Source organism: Scatophagus argus, chromosome 18 (genome assembly GCF_020382885.2).
Source record: "Scatophagus argus isolate fScaArg1 chromosome 18, fScaArg1.pri, whole genome shotgun sequence".
Lineage (NCBI taxonomy): Eukaryota > Metazoa > Chordata > Actinopteri > Scatophagidae > Scatophagus > Scatophagus argus.
This window is the reverse complement of record NC_058510.1, coordinates 8,164,148-8,190,473: the sequence shown is the minus strand read 5'-3', so window position 1 is coordinate 8,190,473 and position 26,326 is coordinate 8,164,148. Positions and strand designations below refer to the sequence as shown.

Below are 26,326 nucleotides of genomic sequence, written 5' to 3'. Positions count from 1 at the left end.
TCCTGAGCTGCAGGGCCAGTTTAATAACTCCACCTGTACGTGGGGTTGACACTATGCGTCAGTTACTTTCTAGAAAACACAGTCCACACTCACTCGTCATTGTTCCCACAATCATCAGCGTTAAGTATAGCACAGTTTGACTGATTATGTGCCATTTGTAACAGGATTACCGAGGGATCTGCTGGTTATCTTCTGCTGTTTGTTTTAGCTTCAGCACACTAAATCAAAGTTCAGCTGAGGGTCAAACCCAACCAGAGTACACCAGGTAAAGCTGATGGCAACTCTCTGGCTCACGGCTGCAGATAATGGCCAGTGTGTGGGCTGCACAGTGAGCCTATTGATCCCACTATCTCCACCTGGTAGCTGACAAATTCTCCAGGTTTTCTCCCAGCAGTCTCCCATCGTTTCTCATTCTCATTACTCAGCCGAAAGTGTACTTGTGTCAATGGAGGGACGTGCTCGTTGTCTTCAAAAACAAGCGTCTTAAACATTACATGTAACTAAAATAACTCCCTCAGCGTGAGGTGACAGTGTGGTTTAGAGAGGGACAGCTCCTCTGGTTGACCTTAGCGGCCCATTCCTGACCTCGGGCCTCGCTCCAGCCTCAGATTAATACAGGCCGCGCCAATGGAGCTAATTAATAAGAGCAAGTATCAAATGTAACAGAACGACTCTGCTATGCTAACCACGCGGGCAGACACTGGTGTCAGCGAGCAAACAGAAAAGGCGAGACTCGAGGCCCCGGGGTCATCGCAGCGGGGCGTGTAAACACTGAATGAACGACACCGCCGTCCCCTCTCTGTTCTCGCCGCTCTTCTTTATGTCATACCCACATGTGGAAACATCAGCAGAGAAGGAACAACACACCAATATTCACTAATCAGCTGCGTTTAACTCTGAGAAAGACTTTATTATAACGTGCTTTATTTAGCGTGAGAGTGTAAATAGACTTAATAAAACCCTGAAGAACGAGTCCAGGTGTCTCAGCTCAGTATTAACTCTTGCTGTATGCTGCCTCCATGAGGACAGTCTCAGAAAAAAAAACTTTAAAGGTGTTGAAGAGCAGAGCGGTGCTAAGGAAACATCAATTCTTTCTTTCTACAAAGCAGTCAAAGCTTTAGGCAGAAAGATCTGTGGATTTACTGACGTTTTTAATGAAGAAATTGTTGTACTCAAATACCCACATATTTTGCCCCTGTTTTATTAACAAATGTACAAGGACGGACAAAATATTTTGAAAAAGAAATATATAAACTATCAAAGTTTATATATTCTGCAGTTATTTGCAGCAAAACAATGAAGCAGAGCCAATATGCACTGCATTAAAATAACACACATAATGCAAAGACTGGTGTATCCTGAAAGGACTCGGTATCACCAAGATTCAAAAATCGTCACGGTAAACATCATTTACAAGGACCCCTCAAAGCCAAAACATTAATTTAATATCAAAACATATTTATTCTTATTTAAAGAAAACTTCAGGTATAAGACAGTCCAACTAACAAGCCTTCCTCTGTTCCACAGTTCTGCTGTCTGTGCGGCTGCTGGCTTTCCCGTGTGTGTGTGTGTGTGTGGGTCATTGTGTGGGTTTTACAGTTTGAGCTTGGCCTCTTTGGCCTCCATAGCTTTGGTGGCGACCTGGGCGCGCTCTGACAGCAGCGCTGCTTGCTCAGCTGGTCCCTGGGACTGGGCATTCTTCAGCAGAAAGTGGCTGATGAAAAGCTTCAAGCCCTCCCGCAGCATTCCTAGCTTGGGGATTCCTGAAATCCTGACAGATGGGAAACAATGAGAGACATTGATTTCAGACGTTCACGTGGTGAGAAGCAGTGAAGAGGAGGTAAAGAGGAGTGGTTTTGCAAGGTGTTAGAGACTGGTAGAGGTTCAGATTTTCTGGTCCAAACTGAAATGTCTCAACAACTGCTGGATGGTAGTTGGTAGAAATTTTGTAGAGATATTTGTGGTCCCGAGAAGACAAATCCTACTTGCTGTTACAGCAACTGCGTGGTAACATTATTAATATTTCTCAGGCACTGAAACATCAGCATTGGGCTTGAAGGCTGGTAAAACACAAAAAACACAACTAAAGTGGGGAAGAGTTGTTGTGCGACTGACTGTACGAATGTACAAATAACAAGAAATCAGAGCTATCAGGTACACATACTGGCCACACGTCAATGTATAGGGAACATCCATCCATCCATCCATCCATTTTTTATACCGCTTATCCGTCAGGGTGGCGGGGGAGCTGGAGCCTATCCCAGCTGACTACAGGCGAGAGGCGGGGTACACCCTGGACTGGTCATCAGTCAGGGCGGACACAAAAAGACAGACAATCACTCACGCACACACTCACACCTAGGGGCAATGTAGAGTAGCCAATTAACCTAATGTGCATGTTTTTTGGGTTTGTGGGAGGAAGCCGGAGTACCTGGAGAAAACCCACGCAGGCACAGGGAGAACAACTCCACACAGAAGGGCCCAGACCGGGATTCGAACCTGGAACCCTCTTGCTATGAGGCGACAGTTGTACAGGGAACACTGGTTCTTAATTTCAGCAGATTTCGAGGCTCCACCTACTAATTGTAGCCATATTGCTAGATGTGTTGCCATTCTAGTGTGAATGTGATGACAGATACAGAGACTGGATGAAGAGGAGCAGATTTATAGGGACGATCGCTGCCCATTGGAGGCCCAGAAGGAGGAAAAAGAGAGCCAGAATGGGAGCCATGCAGGTCCAGCTTGGACTTTGGGCCGCTCTTGGCCAATATCCGGTCACAGAGAAAAAGAAATGGACGGAATGGGCAATAAAAATTCAGAGACTACTGTCCCTACAGAGCATCTGCCTTCACCAGAGCATCCAAGATCGAGTCGTTGCACTCAATGGGCAGAACTGTGTTCCAGGCTATCAGAGCACAGGGATCCAGTAGAATGAGGGGAGGCAGTCTCTGTATGCACATCAATGACACTTGGTGCTCAAATGCAGTGAAAGTCAAGGGACAAAGTTTCGCAGATTTCAGACTTTCAGTGTGAAGACTGGCTATGTTATCATCAGCATTCTGTTGCTCTAATCAGCATTCGACTGCTCTAATTTCTTTATTTTCTTTTGCCATTCGATTCTAAATTACCTGTGTACATGTTCTATGTGTGTAGCATGAAGGGAAGTACAAACTGTGATTTCGTTCAGCAGCCCCGTGTTGTACAAGGACAAATGAATGACCTTGAACTTTGAACTCCGTGAGCATGTTAGCATGCTGATGTTAGCATGCTGATGTTAGTATGCTAATGTTAGCCTGCTGTTAGCATTAAACTCAGATGACTATTGTGCCCATACGTACAGCTTCAGAGAGCTGTTTGCATGGCGGCAGACTTGTACTCTTGGTTTCCAGATCATTATGTTTTACGTTCATTCACACGTTTCACCCTTGTGAGCGAAGTGTATGCAGAGTGAAGCTCACCTCCCAAATATGCTGGCTAAGTCCTCAGGGTCAGCCTCTTTTAGCAGTTTGGTCAGTACCTGACGCAAGAAGCGCACTGTGGCCTTATCTAGTTCCCCAAACTCTATTACCTAAAGAGAAAAACACACAGGTGACCATAATGAATATTTTTTAATTTTAATTTAATTTTTATTACATTTTTTTTTCAATTCAATTTTTAACATCAAATATATAAATGTGGTACAGTGAAAGCTTCAGCTTACATACCTTGAGTATGGACAGTGAAAGGCACTTCCTCTGAAGGAAGCGGGTAACCAGCTGGACCAGGTTGTTAAAGCCACTGCTGGGAAGGTTGGACAGCTCCCTGAACTTGTCCCATAGGCTGAACTGGAAAGTCATCTTGGATAATACAGGACAGCAAATTGAGCGATTGCACAACCACCCTGAATGATACACCAACGATTGCCAAAAGTAGTAAAGTGCAAACAACAGAAACCGGCTTCTCTGCACAGGTAATCCTCTCATCCAGCTCCAGTTTACATGTGAAGAGCAAACATTCCCACCAGCCTTGGTTCAAGCGCTTTGATGAGGACAATGGTTCATCAGTGTCTGATATGGACCTGTGGCCGACATGGAAGCCAAGTAGGAAATGTGGTCTCACCTCCATTGTTTGCACTCACAGTTTGAGTCAAATAATTTCAGAGGTGTGAGAGGCTCCCACACTGCAGAGGTGAACTACAGGCCAGGTCACACACACAGTTTAAGACACTGGGTGGTCACACACATCCAGCATATAACTCTTCCTATTTCCTCAAGATGGAAGATACAGTAAACTGGTCTCTCAATTTATTTGTTATTTAAGTCATTTTTCAAGCAAAAATACCAAACAGTACCTACTTCCTGCTCTTAAATTAGGAGAACTGGCTGCTTCTCTTACATTTTAGTCGGAGAAAACAATACCGTGATCTTGGGCCTTAAGGAAAATGTTCTGGGCATGTCTGACAATTTTATGATTTTTATAGAATTAATTAGCCAAGAAAACAATCATCATAATGACATATAAATTATATATTTTTTTTGCTGATCCTGCAAATTATTAGATTCATTTCAACAACTCAAACAAATGAAGGGAACAAAGCCATACTTGGTAAGAGTCCCTTTTTTTGTTGTGCCCAAAAGTAAATGAGACGTTTTAGTATCGTATATTGGGTTGTACATTATACTATATGGGTAAGGTAACTTTGTTTACTCAACACATTTCATACAAAGTGTAAATCCAGAGCCATAAGATCTGGCTTATTTATTAACGTATCAAACAAATGTCTGGGAGAAAAGGCAGTGAGTTGCACGTACAAATGTGATTCTAGTTGTGTGTCTCAGCCATCAGGTTTTACCTGGAAGCGGCGATCTTGTGTGCAGAATTTCTCTCCCAGTACGGCGTAATAGGCATTGAAGGTTTTCTCCTGCAGACAGCAGTCCATCAGAACATGAACAATCTCTCTCTCCTGCTTGTCCTTCAGGCCCATCCTTCACACACACACACACACACACACACACACACACACAAAGAACAAATAACCGACTTTAAAATATCAGCCTTACAGCTGGCCTGCTTTGATACAAAACACGGCTGACGTAATGCATGTCATATTTCCTTCTGCCTTTACACAGTAGACACACTGGAGAGGTGAGTGATGACAAACCTGAGCAGTTTCTCGAATGCATCCAAGTAGTCCTCACTGGTCATAATCACACAGAAGATGTTTCTTCTAACCTCAGTGTTCATCCTCTGTTTCCTGGCCAGCTCCAAGACTTTTGCACTAAACTGAAACAAATGACAAAAAGCAAAGAGAAATGCTGCTAAGGTCAAGGACAATCCTCAAAGTACTAACATTACTGAATAATAATGGCACAATGCAAAAACAATACTTTTTCACAAGAACAAGAATTTCATAAAAGCTGCTAATAAAATATAGATTAGATTTGACTAAATTTAGATGTAAATGAGGAAGTATCTGAACAAGGAATAAGAGAACAAGACTGCAAATTTAAACTGTTTTACAATACTTTCAGTACACGGTTGACACATTTATGTTGGCAAGTACTGAGGCTGAAGACCCAGACCCTCTTCTAAATCATTTAAATATGCGGTCATCTACTGATGCGGAGCAAACAAATGTAATTCAGATGATGGATAAGTATTTACTTTTAATTAAAACATTAATTGAAAGATTCTAAATTCAGAAAATCAGAATCTGAATGAATTAATACAACACTGCAAATACTGTAGATACTGCAACACATACAAAATTATCTGTTAACTATGTGCTTTCCCTACAATGACATGCCTAAAAGACTTCACATCAAAAGATGCTTAGCTCCAGTCCTACGATGCCTACTGCAAACATGTACTCTGTCACGGTGATGGTGTCTTCTGTGGTTCCAGTACCTGTCCTTCAGCAGTACTCGGTTTTGAGCTTGCGTTCCCTTGTTCGGCGATCATGGGCGCTCCACTCCACGATGAGCCTACGATCCACCAGCGGCCCACTTGCTCTGCTGCCAGCAGGCTGTCAAGAGAGACCCTCAGTTTCATGTCATTGCCTGCCGCACTCCGATGGATCTGAGTACCAGATGAACCAAGAATTAGGGAGAAGTGCATTCAAGAAGCAAACAGAAGTTGTAAAATATTTACAAGAAAGGACACCAAATTAGAAATCCTGAAGTGGACAGCTGTTAAAATGATGGTTATGAAAGCAGCAGCAACACTTAGAAGTTTGGGTCAGTGAAATTGGTTCTCTGGTGCCACCTAGTGCTACAATTAGGAACTACCATGGAATAAACACATTGGAAGAAAATAAAGTCCATGTTAAGTATAATGAATAAAATGACTGCCTATGAGCCACGCATTAATTCAATCCATCCATTTTCTATACACGCTTTATTGGTCTGTGCATGTTGGGGAGGAAGCCGGAGTACTCGAACAGGCAAACTCTGCACAGAAGGGCCAAGACCGGGATTCAAACCTGGAACCCTCTTGTTGTGAGGCCACAGCACTAACTACTACACTACGGTGCTGCCTGTAAATCAAATACTTCAATCATTTTTACTCATGTAGGGACAAAAGGATATTTCAAACAAAATATGGTCACATTGTGAAAAGCACCCACCAGAGTCCTCTGCAACTTCCTCAGTCTTTCCACAGGCTCAGGATCATAGCCTGGGATCTTGCGCATATCATTGTTCTTCAAAGCCAGCATGGTTTCCAGCATGAAACGCACCTGAGAACATGTGTGCACATAAACAAACGTTTGTGTCCAAACTAGACATGCAGTTGAGAATTCAACACGGCTGGGTTCCAACACCCGAACATTTTACATCGCTAAGAGTGAGAGTGAATAATTCTGTTTGCCCTACTCTCGTCTCATCCTGAAACTTCGGTCCCATTTTGCTGGCCTTGCGTTGGCCTTCAGAGATGAGCTCCTTAAGAGCCAGAGCGTCGTCCTTCCTCAGGGCAAAGCCGACATTCCTCAGCACAAACAGAACCAGTTCGACATCTTTCTCTGTAAAGGCTCCAATAAAAAGTTTTAGGATGTCAAAGATGAGGAGAGAATGGACCACCTGGAAGTTATAGAGGTGGCCCACAATGGCGACCAGGTTGTCGCACTCCTTGCCTTCAGTAGGGTTCCTGTACACCTCGTCAAGCTTTCGCACGACCGTCTCAAGAAAATGGGCTCCAACCTAGGAAACAGTCAAAGAGGAATATTCAAGGCTTGTAATTTACGTTATAGTTCTACTTATGTATGTTAAAATCAGTCAACGAGCATCACAGAAGCTGCTACAGTTTGAGTTGCATACATAAGAAAATCTTGAATTACAAATGTTTGCATGTTGCATTGCAAAACTCAGTGACAGACAAAAATACAAAAGTCAACACCGAGTTGAATAGATGTTCTGGGATTTCAGCAATAAATTTAAGTACAAAATTGTACTTAAATAATCTCAAATAGCGTGGAAAGCCAACTGTAAATAACTGCTAATCATATGATCCCGTATTAGGTAACAGAGATAATAATAGTTAAGCAAACATAAAGCAAACCAAGGTGTTCCAAATTCATTAAAAGGGCATTATCTTACAGTGAATAATCCAAGGACTGTTGTTATTATTGTTATTGTTATTATTTCTCACACGCACAAGCTAACTGACTCTCATTACTGGACGAGACAGAGAAAGTAAAGATTGTTTGATTACTATTCACTTTACAGACATCAGCTGCTAACTCCCTTTGCCACTTGTTTGAGTCCATCACAGGTTCACAAATTCAAAACCCTGGAATAAAGGAGGTGTGTTTACCTCTAACCCAACGGCATGATGGAGGATGCTGACAAGCAGGACATGTTCCATCAGTAGTCTGTCAGGCATCAGAGCTGGAGTGACGCAGGCTGCTAGCAGCACCTCCGTTAGCGTGTCATTCATGTCCTTCCTGCTGCAGCTCATGTACAGCTCCTCCAGCTGACCACTGATGGACGCCATGTTGGGCTCACTCAGCCTGAAAAAGAAGGCGGATGAATTATCACTTTTAATAGAATTGTCATCTTGGGTTTGTGGGATATTGTGAAGGACATTTTCTCTTGAAGAAGACAAAAAATATGATGAAAACAATGTACATCTCCACAGTCTGCCTTTGCAGGTTCTGATCCATGTCAAAACAGCTTTGGATATTACAAAGCAGGACACCTTAGAGCTTCTTGCTTCAACACAAACTGCTGCGACTGACGGGACACCCTAACACCCACAAAGAATCACCTCTTGGGTGGGATTTTCTTACATTATATGTCTCAAAATGCACGGTGTATCCACAGAAAACTTCTTCAGAGAAAGACAGAAGAGAAACATTTTAACACTGACTACAAATGTATTCTCTATGACGTGTAATGCAAAACTGTATAACAATAAATATCCCAATGAAATCGGGGTATTTTTTTTTATAGGATTGCTAAAGCGAAGCTGCATAACTTAAACTGTAAAAGTGGTGACTATGGTTAAATGTATAATTCTACAATGTAATGTAAAAATAGCACTAATAAAGAAATTCATGAACTGGCAAAATGACTTAGTAACATCATTTCCAAATCAATATCTAATGAACGTCATCCATCATAAGCTACTGGTCATACCTGAGCAAGTGAGGCTAACGCAGCTAAAAACCCCGAGTTGAACAAATGCCTGCTGTATTTATTATGAGTACAAGGTTTTATTTTAACAAGGGAGGGTGTGCTAATTTTGTGCTGTGGTAAAGCAGTTACCTGTTCACCAGGCCTTTCACATTCCTCTTCAGTTTTTCAAGCTCTGCTTTGCGTTTATCATCTCCAGCACTTCGCAAGTGAGGCGGCACATACTTACCTGTTACGGGGTTGACCTGGACAATGGGAGTTTACAATTAGTACCGTTATTCAGCTGAATGGATGTCAAATAAGATGTCAAAGCTGTAAGAATAGCGAAAATATGTGTCAGCTCACAGTTTCTGACTTTGAGCCGCATGTCTTTGTGTCAGGTGTGTCTGCTATATCCTTTGCTTCAACTTCATTTTCATCATCTGAGTCAGTTTCATTACTCTCATCCAGTACATCCTGGTCATCCTCAATTTCGTCCTCGTCCTCCTCCTCCTCACCAACCATTTCATCGTCATCGTCATTCTCATCCAAGTCACTCGGCTCACCCTCCATTTCCTCTTCCTCATCAGCCATTTCATTATCATCATCATCATCATCATCATCGTCGTCATTCTCGTCCAACTCATTTTCATCGTCAGACGAACCCATATCCTCAATACTACCATCACTCGCCATCTCATCTCCAGGGTCTTCATCCTCATCAAGCTTTTCAAAGTTCTCCTTAGCCATGTCCATGTCATCATCATCACCATACATCCCCACAGCCGAAGACCCAGGGTCAAGCACACCAAGAACGTAATCAAGTCCATCGGCCACAAAGGACTGAGGGAGACTTTTCTTGTTTTTTCTCTTGTTTAATCCCAGACACCGCTCTAGTTTCTTTATTTCCCTATCCTCAGCTTCATTTGCCTCCAGAAGTGCCATTTTTCTTGATTCTTGAAGCTTACTTGTTTTCTTTCCTTTCTTGGAAGATGATAGTGATTTAGAGTTGTCTGTTTTCTCAGTAGGATCACCTGTGGACTTGCCTGAATGTGCTTTTGACACTTCTTTCTTTGCTTTCTCCATTTTCTTCTTCTTCTTCTGTTGCTGTTTATCAGCTGGTATTTCAGACTTTTCACCTTCATCGAGTAGTAAACTGACAGTCTTTTTACCCTCATAATGACTTTTCATTTTGGCTTTTTTCATTTTCCGCTTTTCTTTGCGTAGCTCCTTCCTGCTTTTCCTTTTTACAAATCTCATGCTATGATCATTCTCCACTTCTTCAGTGCCTCCTTTGCTCTTAATAAACTCATCCACGGCCACCATGTACTTCTGTAACACCGCATTTCCCTTCTTCTTTTTGCTGTTCTGCTTCCATTTTCCCTTCATCTCTACAAATTAAACTCAAGATGTTGTCTGTGAGCTGAATAGCGATGACTTCAACCCGCTAACCTTCTTTCAAAATGCTCCGCTGGGCTAACAAGCTAACGTTGTTGAACTACGGTTGCTGTGAAACAATCGTCCAACGTAAAGAACGATGGGAAGAAAACGCTTACTCGCCTATTTTAAACACACACATTGCCAACTTAGACTTGCACATGTATCTCCATGAGGGAAATATTGTTGATGTGACCCACAAGCACGTGACCAATCCCTTCCAGGGCATATCGAAGAGCTGACGCAGACTGATGACGTCTATTATTTTGGGGCGGTTATTTTTTTTTCATTAGCACGGAGAGGTTTTCCCCCCGATGTAAAGTGGCTTTTAACCAAGCTGAGCAGTTTTTGCAGAGGAGGGAAGTCGCCGGAGTTGGTCCTGTTGTTGCCAGTTATACGAGCTAGCATGTAGTGAGTCTGTAGCTTATTTGTACTTGCAATATGAAGAATGGAAGAAGACGATGTTACTATCAGAGAGCAGAATTTCCACAGCCAAGTTCGAGAGTACATCGTAAGTAACGTACGGAGCTGCTAGTCTGGGCTAGCAAGGCTAACGACGTCCTCTACCGCACAGTGACGTTAACGGTTGCTAACGTTAGCTTCATCTGTCAGTTTGGCACAGCTTAATTTATTACGCTTTAAAATAATTATTCATTTTGTGGTGCACGATAAAAATGTCTTCTTTATCCCCACTTAAGTTATTGGCCAGTTCTTTTTTTAAATTAAGAACAGTGAAGTGAACACGCGAATTAAAGTTAGCTTATGTTGACGTTAGCTAACATTAAATAGTTGATTGCAGTGGTGTAACTCAGCTATCGTATTTACTGGTGATCTGAACAGATTTGTATTAAATATGACGGTGCGGTTCATTAAGGAGAGGTTTAGCGTTACCTGGATGTGGACAAAATGTCCCAGTCCTCTCAAATTAAGTGTACCACTTTAATGAGGACTGCGAAATCTCACTAATTTAACGTCCACGAATTACTGGGGTAGAATTTGTATTTTTGTAATACTTCATTTACCTTGTATTTTCCAAAATATATTAGCGTTACTCGTTAATATTCATGGTCCTCAGCACAAATAATTTCATGTGGGTGAGAAAAGATGATGTGTTGATGTTTGATGCAGACTTATTTTAAGATTATATTGTCTCATGAAAAACGACTGTAGTTTAAAACCTTTTGAAAAGTCGCCATTTATTTTTCATTTTAGTAAAATGTCCTTAAATCTAATGTCCTTTTCTGATTGCCCTATCATAAAACATGAGTGTGTGTTTTGGGAAGAGATCTTTTTTTGTGACATGTTATTTGCAGAGCAAAGTTTTTTCTTTGCACTATAATATCATATGAGAAGTTTGGTCTGCAGCTTCACTTTCAGTGTCTTGGGTCCTTGTGTGCTGACCATTTGTTAGTGCATGACTCAGTAAAAAGCATACTATTGTTGATACCTTGAAAATTGCTGTTGCTGATGATCCTCCTTTCCGTGAACCACACTTTTTTTTTTTAAACAGCCCTGATGTCTAGTCAGATGTTTTGAGAAAGTTTAAGAGGGAACACTTGGCATAAACCTTCTTTGTTTTTGATAAGATGTTTCTGGAATATACAAACTATCAAATGTCTCACCAGCACGCGAGCTCAGTATCTCAGCTTTAGCTTTCACATTTTCTCAGTGTCCCATATCAACATTCTGTACTTAAGGTCCCTTTGCGTGATGCTGTAATAGCACTGTATAGTTTAACCTCAGGGTTGTGGTGAGTCAGCCTATGGGCTGATTTCTACTGCTGTCAAATGATATTTATTATGTTTATTTTGTAGCCAAGGTTATTCAGGGTTGAGTTTCAAGTTCGTAAACATGACTTGGTGACATGGTGGTACGCTCTTGTTAGACCTAAAGTGTGGGAACCTGTTTATTCCATAATAACCTACTTTCTGTCAAGAATTATTGAAAGAGGCACAGGAAACCCTGTTAGTGTGAACAGTCCGGTTAGCACAGGATAATGTGTCACTGTCTTAGAAGTGGTTTGGTCAATAATTAAATTTTCCACTTCCAGGTCCAAGCAAGGCTTTAACATCATTATGAGGCTTTCTCATGCTTAACTTGTAAACAGGGACACATTACAGCAGTGCATAAAAACACACTCGTCAGCTTGGCTACTTGTCTACTGTCTCTCACTTTCAGCTTGAGGTCATATATATCGTAAAGGTGGGAAATACTGTTGCTTGAGGATTCTTACACACTCGAGAGAACCTTGACTTGTTATTACCTGCTCCTTTTCTGTTGCTTACAGTGTTACTGTGTATTTTTTTTGTGGAAAACAGAGTGATAACTTTGCTAGTGGCAGTGGTGCTGACTGGCATGCTTGTAACTTGCTGTAACTCCTCCCAAACGGTTGTATTTTTGGGTCTGTATCAGTTTATCAGCTCTGTGCACCTGGTCCTGTGTTATTCTGGGTTTAATTCACTGTGAACATTTTTCAAAATGTTTTGCCTAAGCGACTGTCACTACAGTTTTGGAGCTTGTAAATATATTAGCTGTCTTTCATTGGGAAGGAGACCCCAGATGATAAGAAAAACAGTTTTTGCCACAGCTGCTGTAGCACCATGTACTTCCCAGACTGACCGTGGAGGTTTGGAATTTCTTTTTATGTCAGTTTGTCTGTCTGAAATGTGCACGGTCTGCCTGATGTCTGGTTGAATCATCTCATCGTCCCAGCTCGGCCGCGATGAGTTGTGCAATGTTGACAGGGTGCAAAGTGCTGAAGGGGGAGCTTCTAACATTAGTGATGTCCCGGTCACTGTCACACTAGAAGGGGGGAATGTGCTATGTGATCCTTCTGTAAGACCATCCAGCTTGTTTTGAGGCCATGGTTACCTAACAGATTCCATGTATTTCTTGACCACTTTGCATGTGGAGTTGGCCTAATTACTGTTGTCAAACACTGGAAAAACAAGGATACATTCCTCTCTTTTGTTCTTTATAATGAAATAAATTAGTCATATTAATCTATTCTGCTTAGGAGCTCAGGATTTGTATAATAACAAACCACTATTACAGTTAAAGCTATAAGACCTGTTGATTAACTGATTATTTGATTATTGACCATTTTGTTTTAGTTAATTGTTTAATAATCTTTCGGACCTTCTCAAATATAAATACTTTCTGCTTTTGTTAATCGTTTGCAATAGTAAACACATTATTTTTTGATTTTGGACTGTTGATTGGACGAGATAAGATATTTCTGCACATCACGATGGACTCCGGAAACCGATTTGCAAAAATTGCATTTCGTATATTTAGTTTTCTAATCTAGACCTTTTAATGACAGTTTAGATATGCCGGAATATGTCAGTCTGAACAAGCCCTAAGATTCCTATGTTGTTGTTTCAGATTTGCTTCCTCCTGTTCGCAGTCCTTTACATCGTGTCCTACTGCATCATAACGAGGTACAAGAGGAAGAGTGGTAAGTGTGGCCGTAAAATATGAACACTCACTGTGGGAGCAAAAATCAGCTTGTGACTCGATTAGGAATGTGTCCATAGTGGACCCCTTTTCACTAAAAAAATTGTAGATGTTGTGCTGTGTTTGCTCACAGACAGAACCTTTCATTGTATGTAGACTGAAAGGAAGTTAAAGGCTGAGAAGGCTTTAGATGTATACTTAAGTCACCACACCCTTGCCTGTAGAGTAATCTGCCCCAGCCAGCTCATTGCAAGCTGTATCCACCCCAAATTGCTTTTAGGACTTTGGCTAACTGAATACAATTGGTCACATCATAATCTGCCAGTAATAAGAACCGGTTAATGAAATAATCTGTCCTACTGAATTGTATTTAAACAATGAAAACTCAAGAAAAGTCTGAATTTCAACAGGATCTTAAACAGAAGGATATGTTTTCCTTTTCTGTAACATCTCTGACACAGCATTTGAGGTACTGCAAGAAGACATGACTGAAGATAAAGAGCTGACCGAGTTGTAAAGGACGAAAAAAGACACAAAAGGCCCTCGCAGACATTACAAGCTGTATCCCATTTTCCCAGGACAAATTTAGTATGTCCAGGTCACTCAGGCTTCCCTTGTCTCATTTTGAAAGTAGACCACTTTGCACCAGAAATCCCATCTGGAGTGTTGTACAGTAGAAATCTAGGCTGCTCTTTTCCTCAAACACAGTGTTTTAGGAGCCTTAATCTTTTCACTTAAAATAAAAAGCAATTGTGAAATATAAAGTGGCATGACGTGCACCGCCTGATGCGGTTTATTTGAACCTTCCATGTACTGTCTTACATATTTTGATGACATTAGAACCAATTTTTTTACATGCATATTTTATTAATTGCTTTATATGCTGTATTTCTGATATGAAATAATGTGAAATTTGTTTTTCAAGGTTTAGGTCACCTTGCATAAATGTCAAATTAGTGGTAGAAGAAAATTATAATGGCTTACATTATTTTTGAAAAAAGTACGGACTCATGAAATGAGATGGTGGTCCTTATACATTTCAAAGGGTCACACTCTTAGCACCTTGTGACTGAAGTGGTTTGATTTCCTTTACAGATGATCACGAAGATGAAGACGCTGTTGTCAACCGAATATCGTGAGTAAAGCTCATTGTATTGTGTGTGTATTGAAACTGTGAAAAGCACCGTTGAGTGGAATGACTTTTAAGTGCAACTGTTTACTCATTTAGTTAATTAGCAATTAATGATCTAAGCTTTTTTTTAGGAGAATGGATGTTAGTAAGCAAATACAAGTAAAGAAAGGTCAGTAAAGGAAAAAAATTATGAAGTACAATACATTTCAGTTGACTAAGATGATCAACAGATAATTTAACTGCACATATGTTTGTAATCATTTAAGTTGTGTTTTCTTGCCAGAATGACAAACATTCTCTGGTTTCAGCTTCTAGGTTGTGAGGATTTTCTGCTTGTCGATTTTTATATCGTAGTGAGGTGAATATCTATGGGTTTTTGCGTGTTTGTTGGGGAAGAAAAACATTTAAAAATATCATCTTGGAAATTTTTCACTATTTTCTCACATGCCATAGACCTTAACAACAAATATACTAATCTGGAAAATGATCTGCTGATTAATTGATACTGAAAACAGTCAGTAGATGCAGCCTTGTTACTAATGTCTAATTTAGTGAATTGCGAAAAGAAAAATGACTGACAACTGCTAACACTCTGAATGTCTCATAGATTGACAGGCATCACAGGATACCTGTTTGTAGCCACATGCATCCTGCAGGTTCAGGTCCAGCTCAGCAAAACAGTACCTAAGGGTCCAACATAATTAATGGAAAGCATTTCAGCTGATGAGCCTCTTTAGTGACATGGGGAAGTGGGGACTTTGTGCTGACCTGCTGAGGACCACTGAGCAGATGGTCTCTCCCCTGGGCCCAATCTGCAGACTCACAATCTGTGGATCTCCACAAATTGCAGGCTGCAGAGACATAGTCAGTTCAAGTCTATTGTTCAAGAACCGAGGCAGAGGTGCATTCAGCTGAGGGGCTGGAGTGGTCACTTTTGCTAAATAAGTTAATTCCTCACTTGCTTTTCCTTCTTAATTCATGTCATTTGTCATATAGATATATATATATATATTGTGTAATCCAAAATGAATCCTCCAGTAACCAAGTAATTGCTTCTAACATAATCTGATGTGAAGAAGAAATGTGTTATTATCTTGTAGTGCTTTTGCATGTGTTTTTATGCATGAGTTTTTATTTCGGCTAGTCCTAACACGTTTGTGTGTGTGTGTGTGTGTGTGTGTGTGTGTGTGTGTGTGTGTATGTGCCCGTGCGTGTGTGTTTGATTCCATTTGCAGATTATACTTGTGCACCTTCACCCTGGCAGTGTCGGGTGGTGCTGTCTTCCTACTGCCTTTCTCAATCATTAGTAATGAGATCCTCCTGTCCTTCCCCAAAAACTATTACATTCAGTGGCTCAATGGCTCCCTCATTCACGGTCAGTAGATCACACACACACACACACACACACACACGCACTTCATTTGTCTTATTATAACTTCTCTCTCACTTTCTGCTCTTCAAGGAAAATAAGTATTTTCTAACATATATGGAATGGCATTGCTCAGAATCATAGAGTCAGTCGCATTAACTTTTTAAATTAATATCAAAATCAGTGGATGTATGTGGAGTGGAGTTGCGTTCTTGTATGTAGGTCATATATTTGAGTTCTAACAAAAGGCGACCAAATGAAACACATCGTTAACTTTTGATAAAATTAGTGATTGTGATTTGTCTGGGTTTGAACTTTGTTGGAAACATTTGGGATAATGTAAATACAAACCTCAACAGAATATATAACAAAGGTCCAGTTTTTTTAGGCATTTTAATGTGGAAGTGCTACATATTGTATCTTAAATTCAAAACACATTTTCACCTTTCAGTCCTTAATAAATGCTTGATTGAAGTTGAAATATGTAGAAATACTTATCTGAACATTTTTTGCTAACATCTGTCAAATTTCTTCCTAAGTTGTCATTAAAAAGTAATGTTCACATGTGCTTGTGATACAGCGTGATTGATTGGTTGCATACAGCATTTTTTTCTCTCAGTTTTGAAAAACTTTTCAAAAAAATTGAAAAAGAAAAGTTGCTTATAACAATGTTAGAAGCTTCACTGAAACAAATTTGTTTTTCTTATCTCTCCAAACACCAGCATCAGCTGCTGATTGTGGGAATAAGCCAGTTTCTTTTCCTTCATTTAAAATGTGCCATGTGATTAAAAAAAAAAAAAAAGTGTTTTCTGTTTCATCTGCCATATCACTACATATCAGATCAGTTTACATCTTTATGTCACAGTCACTCTTGCATACACTCCACAGGATCAGTGTTAAGCACCCATTCTGTTGATAAGGCTGTTAGATGCTGCAACAGCCACCAGAGGGCGTTACAGTCCATGACTTAGACACAACAGGAACACATGTAACAGATAAAATCCTATGCTGGCATAATCAAAGAAACACACTCAAAACCTGATCAAGCCTGAAAAAAGATGTTATTATATTAATAACAGGACTGACTAGTGATTTATTATGTGTGGTATGTGCATGCAGACATATGTGTACACTGTCTTACATTTGGTTTCTGCAGGTCTGTGGAACCTGGTGTCACTGTTCTCCAACCTTTGTCTCTTTGTCCTGATGCCTTTTGCCTATTTCTTCTTGGAATCTGAGGGATTTGCAGGATCGAAAAAGGTACATTGCCTAAAATGTTTGAACGGAGCATATATGCATCATTTTCATTTTTCGATTTCTTCTTTGTGTGTTGCGCAAGGATACCAGCTATTATCACAAAAGATAATTACATCTGACAAAGAAAAATTGCAAATTACATTACAAATCCTGAGGATAAATTTTGCTTTCATCAAGTTTTTATCGTGCTATGTGTCTGTGGTGAAAGCTAGACAATCTGCAACATTTAAACTAAAAATGAATGAAAATTTGAATTGGAAAATGTAGGGCTATGTTTATTTCCTCTTTTTTGTGTTCTTTTGTTTGCCTATTTTACTATCCATGCAAGGGGTTCCCTCATAACAGCCAAAGCAGCAGCAGCAGCAGGTGCCTAGACCTTGCCCTCTCCCTGACTCACGCCACTGACTGTAACTGCCACCGCGGAAAGCTCATTAACCATGAAAGTCTGAATCTGGACTTCGCCCTGCGCCACATCCTGACAAACCCTTCCAATAAGGCCATAGACTGCAAACGCTTCAACACTGCTGCATCGGCCCCACTGATTTAAAGCCTGATTCCTTGTCACCCCCTCCCCAGCCCCCTAAAATAAAACTTCAAAAGGACAGGCTAATAATCGAGTTGTAAGGCTCAGCGAACTTCCTCGTTTAATTGATTACCCCCAAAAAAAGAGGCTGGGGGCTCGTGTTCCAAAAGTCCATAAAGTCGCAGCAACATGACAGCACAATAGAGCCTCGCAAAATGGAGGGGGAAAGATTTACTTTTAATACAGCTCTATCCTGTGTCACAGTTTGAAACCTCTCTGGTTTATGTCCCTCCTGGCAAAAGCACATAAAAATTAGTCTGTACTGTAGTGTATAGGCAGTTCTTTTCTTCCTCAGCTCACTAATTTGTTTCATTTGGATTTCTTTGGTAGCGGGCAGGCCCTGATGTGTTGGAAGCAGGATGAGGGCCTCTTTTCGTGTTCCTCCTTTTCGTTGTTTTTCATTTCAGCAAGGCTGCTTCTTGCTACTGATCTTCCATAAATGTGCTTAAAGGAGGCACTGTTCAGTGTTGAGCTGCACTTCCTGATCTATATGGTGCATTGAGGTGGAGGTGACACTCCTGTTTCACCTTTAAAAAAAAAAAAAAAAAAAAAAATTGATGGCCTGCAGAGTCGATTATGTGGCCGACAGTAAGAGGAATGTAGAGGACAGATCTGAGTTTTTATAATGTGATATAATCCCTTTCCCAAATAACAGCATTAGACCACGATGTCATAAGGTTTTATGTGGCATTTTAACCTCCTGGGCTAATGTTATGGCACTGCAAGGTCCTTTTGACTGCGGAAATGAAGTGAATGATGAATTTAACTACTAACGCTGTAAGTCAGCCTTTTCATGTGGCTGTGTTTACTTTTGACGATGTACTAAAAGACGCCACCAGAATAAAGATGGAAATGTGGATGTGGATTTTTTTTTTTTTTTTTTTTTTTAAATGTTAACTGTTCAGCTCTTCAGAGGCTCTGTCACCTGAGTGATTAATAGTTTAACAAATTGTCCAAATTGTGGATGAATCGGAGCGACTTAGGGTCTTGATGTCAGATGTTATGATCTTTGAGCTTTATTTGCTGCTGTAAAATGTCTCCCGCTTTACTGCTGTGTTCTCAAATCTTTGCATAAGAGCTGCATCGCTGAGACCACTAAAAGTCCTTGTGTAGATCAGGTTCTTTGGTTCTGATTGTGTTTTAGAAACCTCTATGCCACTGTGTATTTATGCAGTTGCATCTTGCATCTAAAGTGGTATCTAAAGTGAGATACTGTGTATTGTTTGGAAGTTTTTAGTGCATTAAAGAAGGTAAAAATCTGCTGTGATGCTTGTCTCCACACCACCAGTAGATGGCATGATAATGAAGAGAGCCGTCCCTGTCATCCTTATTGAGATGATCAGCGCGTTCTGGGAAAGACTGTGAAGGCACCAGGACCAGTCTTTGTTCTGGGTTCTGTTTATATCACGTTGGCTTAATAATTACATATGACGAGTATGATGTCTTGAAGCTATATTTACTCAAAACAGTTAGAACAGAAGGTGAAACAAAAAAAGTTTTGACAACCTCCTGGTCTATTTCTAGTGTAGTCTAATTTTATTGTCTTTGCACTAACGCTCAATTTATTTTCGCTGACTGAAAAATATGCATTTCATACCAAAGCCTGAGTTACTAACAGTTTAGTATGATGAAAAGTATGCAGAATTTCTTTTGGTCTTTTGGTCTTACCCACGGTATAGAAATGTGTTTGATCCTGAAACGAGTTGGAACGAGTCTGACCCCCTGAGTGACCCAGCAAAGGGCCAACAGGTTTCATCTGGTAGTTAAAGAAACTCCTCATCAATCTCATCCTAAGCCCTAACCCGCCAATGATGAGAAGTGTGTTTATTGTAGAGGGAGAGGAGGGGGGAGAAAACGTCTCGCCGAGCAAACCCGTGTGGTGTTACTAAGATACTCCTCTTTGTTGGAGCTCCACAATGGGGGCCTGGATATTTATTTCAAATCTCCTGCACATGCAGACATTTTTCCCAGGCCTTCTTTCGGGCAGGGCCAGTCAGAGAATATAAAGTGGTGTTTACATACCTTCCTTTAAGGTCACAATGTCTCCCTAAAGCTGCCTGTTACAATGTTCGTTACCATGGCAACATATTAGTTCGAGCTGGGAGTTTAAAAAAGAACAAGCGAGTTGCTCAGGATTTTTTCCCCCTCCTCTCGTGACTCAGTTTTTCTAAACTAAGTGATAAATTCTGAAGCTTAATTGCTTCTGGACCAGATTCTTAACAATTTCTCCTGATTTTAAAGCAAAATAATGTCTATCATGCATGCAAACTGAATCACTACAACTCATTCTTAAGTAGAGTATTATGTTGATAGACTAATAAGTGCATTTGGTCCTGACCATTTTGCTTGACGGTAAACCCTGCATACAGTCATTCATCCTTTGAAGACTTATCAGTCTGACACCTTTCTGTAATCAGAACAAGCTGTCCTCACTGTAGGATGTCAAATAAAACTTGGCAAACATCAGAAAGTACTGGAGCTGCTTCCTTCTTTTAAAGTTTTCTGTTTTCAGACTCTGCTGAATCAGTCATGAGACCAGCAGGGAAACAGCAATTTTCGTTTACACAACCCCCCCCCCCAAATACTACTGAACCTAAGTTTTCTTTTTCTTGCTGACACCCCCCCCCTTAAGGTTTGAACGATACGATGTGATGCTGATCATTTTCCATGCTCTCTTGTCATTGGTGCTTTGTTAAGAAGTCTTATTAAGAGTCTTTAGAAGTTCATAGTGCAGCTTTACAGGGGAGTGTCCCTCTCCTCTGCTTTCTGTCTTTGACACGGTCACTGCGCTGTGGCCGACTGGCTGAAGGATACACTAATAAGGTCCCTGGGCATCTGGCATGTCTTTAGCAAAGAGGGACCCTGCCCCCACCCTCACTTATTACACTCTTGGCCCTTGTTCCACACGCCCCTGACAGTGAGCAGAAGGATGGTCTGCGGGATGATCCCTGCTACCACCCGCTGACCTGCAAAGGATTGATGGTGGCAACTAGGAAGCCCCTGCATCACCTAACTCTCTTTCTTTGTCTGATTTCTGTCTCTCTCTCTCTCTCTGTCAATGTTGAGCACAGCCGTGCACCTTCCCAAGTGTCATCTCTTAATTCTCTCTCACACTTGTCCACCATTGCACAGTGGCTTTCAACTTCCAGAGGTGAACTCTCTGCTGGATTCATCATGAAGCACTACATCAAAGACAGTAGCAGATTGTGCTTTAGTTTGTCTGCAGCGCGAGTTAGGCGAAAAAGCTTGTGAACTGTTTCCAGGCCCTCTGCAGCTTTGTGTAATTGGGCGGATTTGGAGGTTGATTTACTTGGCTTGTGTGTGTGTGTGTGTGTGTGTGTGTGTGTGTGTGTGTACATACATGCATGCTTGTTTGGTACTTCATATGAAGCAGTTACTTTTCCTCTCTGGCCTCCACGCACATTTCTTGGAAGTCTCTCCAGTCTTGTTTGAGCATAGCTGCAGTTAACCAGCCCCTCACTCGATGTCGGTGTGAGGATCAGGGGATGCTGAATATTTCAGAGCTGCTATATATAGAGGTAGTTACACATTTAGAATGGCAAGAATAGAAACTTTCAGCCGGCACTCTGGATGCCAAGGCACAGGTCTTTCTCTTTTTTTTCCCTGTCTTCCTTCACGGGTTGACAGTTTTATCTTTGATCAATTATGATAGCTTAGTTGGATATTCTTATTTTTGTGCCATGTTTTTTGTACACATTTGCTCTCCCTTACATTTGCAACAAGGAGCAAATGAATAAGTATTACCCCTTGAAAGACTGGGTAAGAATAGATGTAACTTTCAGTGTACAATGGCATGCATGTGGATGGATCAGTGAAACCAGTCTGGGCTCACGGTTCAGTGTCCTCTTTCTCTGCACAGTCACATCACATCTGACACAGTGAATTGTTCTTCCAGCGAGGCAGGAACCAGGGATGATAGTAAGGGAGGTGACAAGCATTGCCTTTGCCCTAAATGATCTGAATAGGTAATGATTTGAGTCTTATAAATGATTGAGAGCCCTATCTAAAGGGAATACACCTTCAGCATGGCATGGGCAGCTTGTTAAGGTGGACTGGTGCGCTTGAGCGGATGCACGTCCTGCCTACAGCTTCTTCTTGTCCTGATGCATCCTTAAGAGAGCGCGTGTGGGACGTGGCTGAAGTCCCTGAAAGCATTCCTCTCTCACCTCTCTTACCTCCAGGGAATGAGATGCGCTCAGACGTTGACTCCTCTGCTCCACCAGTCTCTCTCTCTCTCTCTCTCTCTCTCTCTCTCTCTCTCTCTGTTGTTCTCTCGATTTCTCTCTATCACTCCCCCCCCCCTTTTTTTTATTTCAGTGTTGTTGAGTGTTTTCCCCACTGCCCAGTTGAGCTGCGCTGTGAGATGCTTGATTGCAGCATCCATCTAGTGAGCTTGGTGTATGCGAGCATGTGCAAAATGGCACGAGGCAGCGAGCATTATTTAATGTCCATGTCAGATCTGTGGCTGTATTTTTAGTGTATCGATCTGCATTGAGTAGTTAATTTACTGTTGGCTAAGGGCATAACAGCAGACATGTATACAAGGTTCCCTTGCGATATGTTACTACTGTGATGTATGTATTAATGTTATATATTTATTTATAATGTATCAGTAAGATCTTTTAGGTTTCTTTTGTGCCATAAGGCCAACTTACCCCCTCTAACCTTACCTGTCAAGCGGCTGTAGTGTCCACCTTGGCCACACTGGGGCACTCCAGACCCTGCCCACTTTACTCCCTGATGTGCTAGAAAATTCTGGACTCACTCACTGAGACCTTTCCAGAATGTCACCCTAAGAGGAGGCGAGAGGAAAATGATAGGGAAAGAATGCTACAGTTTTTGACCATGGGTTGAATATGAGAGTAAGCTGAAATCTCTTTATTACTATCAGAATTCCTTTATTTATCCCTGAGAGGATATTCTTTTTGTACAGACATTGCACTTGCAGTTTTCCCAACCAAGAAAGAAGGTGAAAGATATAAAATAGGATAAAAAACAAGACAAGTATAAATCTAAAAATATAGGTATTTACATGTGCACATATATACATTGCATATATAAAAGTATGTGTGTCCGTCACCGTGCAGAGTTTAATAGTTTGGCGACAGGCAGGAATGATTTCCTGTGTCGCTCTGGGGTGCGTCGTGGTAGTAAGAGTCTGTTGCTGAACGAGCTCCTGTAGCTGATCAGCACATTGTGGAGAGGGTGAGAGGGAAAGTCCAGTATAGTCCTTATTTTGGACAACATCCTCCTCTCAGACACCACTGTCAGAGAGTCCAGTTTCTCTCCCACAACATGGCTGGCCTTCTTGATGATTCTGTTGAGTCTGTTAGTGTCCCTCACCCTCGGACAGCCGCCCCAGCAGGCAACAACGTATGTGATGGTACTGGACGCCGCCGACTCATAGAACATCCTCAGCATCGTCATGCAGATGTTGAAGGACCTCAGTTGCCTCAGAAAATAGAGGCAGCTCTGGTCCTTTCTGTAAACAGTGTCCACGTTCTTGCATCAGTCCAGTTTGTGGTCCAAGAACACCCCCAGGTACTTGTACTCTTCCACCACCTCCACAGTGGCCCCTTTGATATTGATAGGGGTCACTGGATTCTTAGTCCTCCTCAGTTCCACCACCAGTTCTTTGGTCTTTGTCACATTGAGCTGTAGGTGGTCCTGTACTCTCTCTCATCCCTCCCAGTAATACTCCCTACCAAGTTATGGACTGAATGGGTCAGTGACTGTGTTCTGACATTAAATGTTTCTGCGACCCATGAATGTTCGTATGCAAGAGAAGCGCTTGTGAAAAGAGATAAGCACTCAACAAAGAGTGAGTTACGGGTATTTTAGGTTGCACAGGAGAGAAGACAGCTGTTAATCAGTGAGCGAGAATTGCAATGCAAATGCTCAGTCTTTGGAATTGAAACCATTTCCATTCTATAAAGCAACTTGATTAACAGGGGGAACTTTCAAAGGGAGACCCCCTTCATGTACCTGTTGGTGAATACTGAACAGCAACCACATCGCCATTATGTTAGCTGGTAACAAATTGCTCATATGTAGTCAATTTAAGCAGCGCTCTGAAAGCAGAGAGCCCTTGTTATCCTGTGCCTGGTAGCCTACCTGACGTGTATGAGAACGCCTATCTATCTTACGGTGCTAGACAGCTTGGCTTTCCAGCGGTGGGGGGGCGGGACTGTGTGAACAGGTAAAGGGGACTTTATTAACCACTCAGCAGTTTGTGACCCGGAAAACCCAAATTACCCCAAAACCCTCTTGTCTGCACGGGCTGTGGTGCTAAGGGAGCTCCTAATCGGCCCCAGATGGGAGGCCTGCTCTTGATCGCAGACAGTAGCTGACCCAGCCAGGCTTCGTGCTCCTTCCAGCACCCCCGCCCCCCTACTCTTTTTAATTTCACCTCTGCCACCACCAGCCCCCGTTAGACCCACTTTATAGACCACAATATGTGTATATAAAAGAGCTGTTTTACACAGGAATCTGTGGGAGCGTTTATGTCATGTTTGTGTGCTGTGAATGGAAATGATGGTGTTTAATATGAGCGAGACAGGATGGAGACGTCTTGTAAAATGAGTCTTTGCTTTGTGTTTAAAAATTTGATATGAAACGTAGGAAATACCACCTCTCAGCTCAGCGCAATGAACATCAGTTTGAGTAATGTGTTTTTGATGCATGTTGATGTAAAATCCATAGGTTGATGATCACGCTGATTCTAAGCGTTGTAGCCATGACTCATCTGTTTTGTTTTTTCTGTGCACTTTTTCTGTCAGGGCATTAAGGCACGTATTCTGGAGACCTTTGTGATGCTCTTCCTGCTGGCTCTGCTCATCTTGGGCATCGTGTGGGTTGCATCAGCACTCATTGACAATGACGCAGCCAGTATGGAGTCACTCTATGGTAAATTTTTATTCTTTTAGATTCTATGTCGTTTCTACTTGTGAAACCTTTGTACTTAAGGAATACTTCAACAGTGTGGGAGATACAGTCTTTCGCTGCTGGTGTAGCATTAGATGACAATGTTGATACCACTCTCATGCCTGTACATAAACTATGAAGCATGAGTTAGCATTAATGTTTGGAATCAATGAAACCGTTAGCTTGGCTCCAAAGTTAAGAATTATGTCAGCGTCTCTGATTAACACACTGATTACCACATTTTATCCTCTTTTTTAATCCCTTTACAGTTCTGGGACTATTTCTTGTCTGTTCTACAAAATGTTAACTTTTACCTTTTAAGTCTGCATCGTAATAAATGAATGTTTGAATGTTTTTTGTTTTGTTTTTTTTGTTTTTTTTATAGATCTTTGGGAATTTTACCTGCCCTACCTCTACTCCTGCATATCTCTGATGGGAGGACTGCTGTTGCTCAGTAAGTCATTTAATTGCTTCTGTCTTAAGTACCATCACTTTACTGTTGCTGAATGAATTGGCGTTGCTGTGGTCAAACAATCAAGCTAATCACACTGTTTTTTGTAGTGTGCACTCCCGTGGGATTATCCAGGATGTTCACTGTCATGGGCCAGTTACTGGTGAAGCCAACAGTAAGTAGTCATTATTTAAAACTACAAGTTTTTGCTGAAAGACTACATAGTTAAACTGACTTGAAGCCACTTTTCTCCTCCACTATGAAAGATGTCTGTCTCAGTCAGCCATTTACGATTCACAACAGAGGACTACAAATACATCACCAACTCATCCTCCCATCTGCCATCTCTTCAGTCCCACTTTGGGCCTAATTATAACCCATTTCATCTCTTCCTCTTCTGCTCCCTCTCCTTCAGATCCTGGAGGACCTGGATGAGCAGATTTACTGCATCCATTTGCAGGAGGAAGCCCTTCAGAGGAGATTAAACGGTATGTCTGTGGGAGACGTGTTGGCACATTATACGGGATGGGAGGGGTTGACTGCCCTATTGGGCGTGATGGAGCGCACCACACTGGAATCAATTAGCATTGAAAATTCAGCCAGGCGCACACACACGCTCACACACCCACAGACGGAGGCAAAAAACCCACACTCGCTCCACGCCGGCTTTTCTCTACCACTGTCTTGCTCTCAAAAACTTCCTGCTAAAGGTCAAAGCAGCCACCATGGCAAGGATGTTTTAGGAAGTTTTTAAGGCTCAATTTAAGATACTCCAGCGCCAGTGCTGGCAACATGATTGCCTCATTCAGTGTCAGGCCCAGAATAACAGCCCGGGTGATATGAAGGAAATCTTTTACAAGAACTTTTGGCTAGGTCCTGTCTGTGGACATGAAAGCGACTTTTCTGTGACGTGTGAAAGGAGACCAGGAGCCTTGTGCTGTTCTCTGGACTCTGGCACAGGATGGTGACGATGTGTGTTTTTTTTTTCTTTTTTTCTTTAAGCCTGCCTTTCCTTTTCATGTTCCAGTCCTCTGTGTTCCCAAATTCCTTGTTTGACGTTGAATAATCTCAAAAAGCAGGAAGTATTTGGGCCAAATTCCAAAAC

General features: G+C 41.5%; 2 protein-coding genes across 4 annotated transcripts in view; one reads left to right on the top strand and one right to left on the bottom strand.

Moving 5' to 3' along the window:
• Nucleotides 1-1,181: 1,181 nt before the first annotated feature.
• nom1 (nucleolar protein with MIF4G domain 1) lies at nucleotides 1,182-10,227 on the bottom strand. 2 transcript variants are annotated; one of them, XM_046370623.1, is made up of 12 exons: nucleotides 8,955-10,227; nucleotides 8,742-8,854; nucleotides 7,789-7,984; nucleotides 7,109-7,175; nucleotides 6,852-7,006; nucleotides 6,605-6,715; nucleotides 5,887-6,057; nucleotides 5,141-5,262; nucleotides 4,832-4,964; nucleotides 3,705-3,836; nucleotides 3,459-3,568; nucleotides 1,182-1,771 (listed from the first exon to the last, which is right to left on the bottom strand). In XM_046370623.1, exons 1-12 carry the CDS (start codon nucleotides 9,975-9,977, stop codon nucleotides 1,594-1,596), a joined length of 2,511 nt encoding a protein of 836 aa, XP_046226579.1. In that variant the 5' UTR covers nucleotides 9,978-10,227; the 3' UTR covers nucleotides 1,182-1,593. The 2 variants fall into 2 exon arrangements, with proteins under 2 accessions (XP_046226579.1, XP_046226578.1); XM_046370622.1 differs by having other exon boundaries at nucleotides 6,852-7,175; nucleotides 8,955-10,226.
• Nucleotides 10,228-10,311: 84 nt separating this feature from the next.
• The window catches only part of lmbr1 (limb development membrane protein 1), a 30,143-nt gene continuing 14,128 nt past the window's right edge, over nucleotides 10,312-26,326 (top strand). The window contains exons 1-9 of one of the 2 annotated variants that reach the window (XM_046370624.1): nucleotides 10,312-10,536; nucleotides 13,413-13,485; nucleotides 14,580-14,619; nucleotides 15,852-15,991; nucleotides 17,142-17,245; nucleotides 24,626-24,752; nucleotides 25,156-25,224; nucleotides 25,332-25,396; nucleotides 25,637-25,709. In XM_046370624.1, coding sequence (XP_046226580.1) covers nucleotides 10,474-10,536; nucleotides 13,413-13,485; nucleotides 14,580-14,619; nucleotides 15,852-15,991; nucleotides 17,142-17,245; nucleotides 24,626-24,752; nucleotides 25,156-25,224; nucleotides 25,332-25,396; nucleotides 25,637-25,709 — 754 coding nt within the window. In that variant the 5' untranslated portion in view covers nucleotides 10,312-10,473. Of the gene's footprint in view, nucleotides 10,537-13,412; nucleotides 13,486-14,579; nucleotides 14,620-14,747; nucleotides 14,975-15,851; nucleotides 15,992-17,141; nucleotides 17,246-24,625; nucleotides 24,753-25,155; nucleotides 25,225-25,331; nucleotides 25,397-25,636; nucleotides 25,710-26,326 lie in introns of those variants that run through there. The other variant, XM_046370625.1, reaches the window with a different exon arrangement.